Genomic DNA, 6,299 nt, shown 5'->3' with positions numbered 1-6,299 from the left:
CCATGAAGCCATCCTGGAAACAGTGAGGGAATGGCCCCTCTGCCTTGGCCCTGGCCCAGAGACCCTCCTTCTGCCAGAGACCCTCAGATCTGTCCCACTCCTGCCCAGGCCCCCATAGGCACCCTTGATGCGAACGATGTAGAGCTGGCCACGCCCACCCAGTAAGCCACGCCCATCCTGGCCCTACCCACCCAGCCCCCTGAGGGCAACCGCAATGCTGATGCGGCCCTCAATGAAATTGAGTTTGACACCCCTGTTCTAACAGAAGGGAAACTGCTTCTTTAAATTAATTGGAGAATATGATTAATGACAAAATTAGAAAGGTGGAGAATTGTTTTAATATATTGTGCAAGGGGCGGAGATTTCAGATTCCAGCTTCTTTCGAGCAAGCATTTGCGGGGTATTAGGCTAACAAAGGACTTTTAAGGTAAACAATGCCTCAGAGTCACTTGAAAAGCCCGTACGTCAGAAACTTGACAATATAATTGATGATAAAATTTATTTTGGCAAGTAGAACCTCACAGCTATACGTTTCAATACATAACAAATATTATGGACTCAGTTGTGAAAAATATTGGGACAATCAGGAGAGAATTAGTTTAGTTTTCTACCCCCCCCCAATATATTGATTTTCAAAGGTAGAGGCATCACCACCTTTGTATGGCTGTAGTATTATCGTTATCCTTCTCATCTTCTTGACTAATCCCTATTATTATATTTTATATATCATATATAAAAATAATAATACACAATAATATATAAATATAATCTAAATATAATCTAAATATAAATTAATAAAACACACACACACACACATTATCTTAGTATTATTATTACTGTATTGTTTTGCATGTATAGTGAAAGCTTCTGCAGCAAAGACAATTTGCTTTTGTGTCTAATCACACCTGGCCAATAAAGAATTCTATTCTATTCTATTCTATTCTATTCTATTCTATTCTATTCTATTCTATTCTATTCTATTCTATTCTATTCTGTTCTGTTCTGTTCTGTTCTGTTCTGTTCTGTTCTGTTCTGTTCTGTTCTGTTCTGTTCTGCTCTGCTCTGCTCTGCTCTGCTGTGTTCTGTTCTTTTGTTCTGTTCTTCTGTTCTACTCTACTCTGTAATATGGGTAGTCATGCAGTTTTACTTCAAATCTAGCTTGCCAGGGTTAATTTATGAAAGCATGGGAGAGGGTGGAAGTTGTTTGCTGAAGTTGGGTGCAAAAACCATTGAAATAACGTAAACCATTTCTGAACACATCACAGTCTCAGATGTGTTTGCTGTGATGGATGGAGAAAAGGGTGGGAAATCAAACATACCCTCTCGTTTGAAGGCCTCTGAGAATGGCTCAGGGTTTGCTGGTGGGTGATAGGGCTGCGATGACCCATGCCAATCCAGAGAGGAGATGCTTCCCATGGCAGGGTAACTTGGCCGTTGCCTGTTCTTTGAGTTAATGGCAGAGGATGAGTAAGATGAACTGGCAGATCTGAGTCTTAAAATAGCAGCGTATGTGGCATGGATTCCTGGAATAGCTGCAGAACATTCTGGTAGGTTAGAAACAAAAAAGAAACAAAAATGTAGTTCGAATTGGAGATAAGAACACTAAACCTTTAATGGATCCAGCTTCTTGGGCATCACAAGTGGGTCTTGGATATGAATACCTTGAATATGCAGACCTGGCATAACCAGAATCTCTATGACGGTTCTTGGGTAGAAATGGGATTCTGATATTTGCTGGAAAGAGGGACCCAGGTAAACATTTCAGTGTGAATGGTCTATCTCCATTTCCTCAGGGGAGGACAGAGAAAGGAACTGGGGCCTTATGTGAGATAACATCCTTCCTTTGTGTCATTACTGATCTGAAATTTATACAGGTAGTCCTCGACTTACAATTGTGCTGGAGCTTACCCATCATGGTTGTAAAGTAATGATGGTAAGTTTTAACTGAGCTGATTTTATGACCTATTTTGCAGCAGTTGTTAAGTGATTGCTGAGATCATTACACAAACTAATGGTTCACTATGGATGAAAACCAGAAGTAAATACTGATTTTTGGTAAAATACATTCATGTGACACTGCAAACAGTTGTAAATGTGGTTCGATCATATATCTATATCTATATGTCTATATATCTATATCTATATATGCATGTAGATATTTGGTCATTCGGTTTTTTCCCCCACGTAGAATTGGAGGTATCAAGGCAACGTTTCGACAAAATCTCATCTGTCATCCTCAGGCTGGTGGCTTCAGCTTCGTTCTTCTGGGAGAAGTGTCCCAGAAGAACGAAGTTTAAGCCACCAGCCTGAGGATGATGGATGAGATTTTGTCGAAACGTTGCCTTGATACCTCCAATTCTACGTGGGATAAAACCTGAATGACCAAAGATCTACATACAAACACCCGCGAAAACCTCAGAAAACTATATATGTATATTTATATGTATATGTATATCTATCTATCTATCTGTAAATATATATATTAATTATATATTAATATATTAATTAATATATATTAATTAATTCTTTGTTAGTAATTTACACAAATATATGAATTGTCCGGTGTGACTACTGCCTGTTCGATAGCCTTCAAGATAGGCTGAAAACAGGAAATAAAGATTTGCCCCATGTTTGGGGCCTAGCAAGGTAATCTAAATAGTTAACATTTGAAATATATATATATATATATATATATATATATATATATATATATATATATATATATATATATATATATATATATATATATATGTTTTCTGAGGTTTTCGCGGGTGTTCGTATGTGCATCTTTGGTTATTCGGGTTTTTCCCTGCGTAGAACTAAAGGTGTAGGGGCGACGTTTCGACGGAATCCCATCCGTCATCATCAGGCTGGTGGCTTCTGCTTCCTTCTTCTGGGAGAAGCATGTGGCTGTTTGTTCCTCTTTTTTAAACTGCCAGTTTAAACACCCCCAGAACACACCCCCAGAAGAAGACTCCCAGAAGAAGGAAGCTAAAGCCTGATGATGACGGATGGGATTCCGTCGAAACGTTGCGCCTACACCTCTAGTTCTACGCGGGGGAAAACCCGAAAAACCAAGGATCCACATATATATATATATATATATATATATATATATATATATATATATATGTGTGTGTGTGTGTGTGTGTGTGTGTGTGTGTGTGTGTGTCTGTGTGTGTGTCTCTGTGTGTGTGTCTGTGTCTGTGTCTGTGTCTGTGTGTGTGTGTGTGTGTATGTGTGTGTGTGTATTAATCACTGTCCATTTTGAATACATAGCAGAAAGAGGTAACTTGAGACTTCACGAAGTTGATATTATATGGAACAAAACTGTGACTGAATCTAATTGTTCTGTTTCAGATACCACAAAGCCTCCTCCCAAAAGGTAACAAGGAAAACAGGTCATGAAGAGGACGTGTAGCATCCCAAACAATCCTGCGGACTTTGCTCAAGCATCTCTTATATCAGGGCTTTTCAACCTTTTCACCCATTGTACCACTTTTAGGTTATGGCAATATCCGAGTACCACCAGTCGCAAGGTGTCAAAAACTTGATGACACCCCACCCCCCGCAAAAAAAGAAAAAAAGTGATGAAGTACAGGTAGTCCTTGACTTACAACAGTTCGCTTAGTGACTGTTCAAAGTTACAATGGCACTGAAAAAAGTGCCCCCTAAGCCACAGCTGAGCAAGACACCTGCTTGCCTGCCTGGTGGCGCTCTTTCTCCTGTCCAAGGTTTTCACTGTTGTGAGCATTTCTGTTGAGGATTGGCAGCAGGGGTGGGGTGGGGTGTTTGGTTTTTATTCTCCCCTCGTTCTGCTTGGTGGTTGCAGCAGGTTTTGGTCACTTCACATGATCCTGGGACAGTGACCATCATAAATATGAATCAGTTGCCAAGCAACTGTAAATCACCCTGGAGATGCTGCAACATTCCAGCTAATTGGCACTTCTTCTGCACTCAGAAACGCCAGGATCAGTGCTGAGCTCCAGCAGGAGCCAGGTGCTTCTGCTGAGCCCTGACAGTCCTGCAGCTCCAGCCATGTCTCGTTCAGGCTTGTGTGGTGCTGCCACCGGTTCAGCTCATTCCCCTCCCCTGCTACCACTTTTCTAGGATGGTCACGTACCACAGGTGTCAGGTGCCAATGTATCACAGGTGGTACCCGTACCACTGGTTAAAAAGCCTTGTCTTATATGCTATGTCCTAGTTAGAAGGAAGTGAACTACCAATAATCTTTTCTGCCATCCTCACCACTCTTTGCACCTCCTTCCTGACCGAAGCAGTAATGCTTCCAAATCACACAGTAATGCCATATGACAGGATGCTCTGGATTGTCCCTCTATAGAAAGTTGTAAGGATAGGGGAAGGAAGGAAGATGTACTTTTCTCATGCGACACCGTAAATGCCATGGGACTATTGATAGGCGGCGGCCAATGGAAATAAAGCAGTATTTCCCGCTCAAACACAAGCTAACAATTCTGGAGACAAGCAGTCTGGAGTTTAAATAGACACAGCAGTTAACTATTAATAATGGTTTCCAAGTAATTTACATTAATACATAACACTGCTCATGCAGGAAACCCTGTACAATTTCAGACAAATGGCTGTCCAGTCTCTTCTTAAAAACTTCCAGTGTTGGAGCATTCACAGCTTCTGGAGGCAGGTTGTTCCACTGATTAATTGTTCTAACTTTCAGGAACTTTCTGCTTAGTTCTAGGTTGCTTCTGTCTTTGATTAGTTTCCATCCATTGCTTTGTCCTGCCTTCAAGTGCTTTGGAGAATAGCTTGACTCCCTCTTCCTTGTGGCAACCCCTGAGATATTGGAACACTGCTATCATGTCACCCCTAGTCCTTCTCTTCATAAACTGGACATACCCAATTCCAGCAACTGTTCTTTATATGTTTTAGCCTCCAGTCCCCTAATCATCTTTGTTGCTGTTTTCTATATGCTTTCTAGAGTCTCAACATCTTTTTCACATTGTGGTGACCAAAACTGGATGCAGTATTCCAAGTGTAGCTTTACCAAGGTGTTATAAACTGGTATTAACACTTCGCGTGATCTTGATTCTATCCCTTTTCAGAGGCAGTTTTCATATACAGAGCACTGTAAAAGTCTCACTCATGTTGCTACTAATATATTTGAAGTATATATATCTGTGCATTTCTCATATTGATAAACTGCATACTCCCGACAAACTAGTCTGTAGTTGCATTTGATCAGTTCAATAATTGTCCTACAACATTAAGCATAATTAACTAAACTTGTTCCTTGCTAATGTGACCATCATTTTTATTTTGCCTTTCCTTGTACAAAAAGCCTATTTTCTGTCTGGAAAGAGGCAAAGCATAATAGAGCCCTATACAGGATTCTGTGTCTCATTGAGTTCACTACTTTCTTACATGCAAGAAATCAGAGGTAGACTGTTCCAATTTCTTAAGGCTGACCAATTATTCTGCAGTTTTTCCTACCAACTCCCACTGAATTTGATGAAAGACATTTGCTTTAGGATTGTTTTGAAAGAAAAAAAAATCTACTTAGGTGAACTGTGGTTATCTTGCATTTGTTTATCTACAAAGTGATATAACAAGAATTATTGTCATGTCCTATCTTAGAGGGACGCGGTGGCTCAGTGGGTTAGGACGCTGAACTTGTCGATTGGAAGGTCGGCAGTTTGGCGGGTCGAATCCCGAGTGCTGCGTAACAGAGTGAGCGCCTGTTACTCGTCCCAGCTTCTGCCCACCTAGCAGTTCGAAAGCACGTAAAAATGCAAGTAGAAAAATAGGGACCACTACGGTGGGAAGGTAACAGCGTTCCGTGCGCCTTTGGCGTCTAGTCATGCCGGCCACATGACCACGGAGAGGTCCTCGGACAAACGCTGGCTCTTCGGCTTTGAAACGGAGATGAACACCGGCCCCTAGAGTCGGAAAGGACTAGCACGCATGTGCGGGGGAACCTTTACCTTTACCTTTATCTTCCATTATAGAAACCTTTTCTAGATGTTCCATGGCTTCCCAAGGACCAACAATAGTTAGAGAGAAATCATTTGCGCACAGTTCTTCTTGGAGAAGAATAATTCAAATTAAAGGATAGACAAGCTTTGTTGTCTAACTAGACAACCTATGCTGCTTTGTAACATTGTTTTGATGATATTTCCTTACCTAAACAGAGATGAGTGGGGAAAAAGCAGGGGAAACAGGATCAACTTTCAACTTCCTGTCGGCTTTCCTATTGAGTTTCCTTGTGGAAAGCTGGCAGGGAGCATCAAAAATCTTCCTTCCTTCCTTCCTTCCTTCCTTCCTTC

General features: G+C 41.1%; 1 protein-coding gene across 1 annotated transcript in view; it reads right to left on the bottom strand.

The window, feature by feature from the left end:
• Nucleotides 1-6,003, bottom strand: part of CNTN5 (contactin 5) — a gene marked incomplete at both ends in the record, with an annotated part of 284,514 nt that extends 278,511 nt beyond the window's left edge. Inside the window, 2 exons of the mRNA XM_083362597.1 lie at nt 1,320-1,544; nt 5,964-6,003. Of these exons, the coding sequence (XP_083218723.1) occupies nt 1,320-1,544; nt 5,964-6,003 (265 nt within the window). The remainder of the gene's footprint in view (nt 1-1,319; nt 1,545-5,963) is intronic.
• Nucleotides 6,004-6,299: the final 296 nt, after the last annotated feature.

The sequence above is a fragment of the Vipera ursinii genome, assembly GCF_947247035.1.
Source record: "Vipera ursinii genome assembly, chromosome: 4".
Lineage (NCBI taxonomy): Eukaryota > Metazoa > Chordata > Lepidosauria > Squamata > Viperidae > Vipera > Vipera ursinii.
This window is presented reverse-complemented; position numbering and strand designations above follow the sequence as displayed.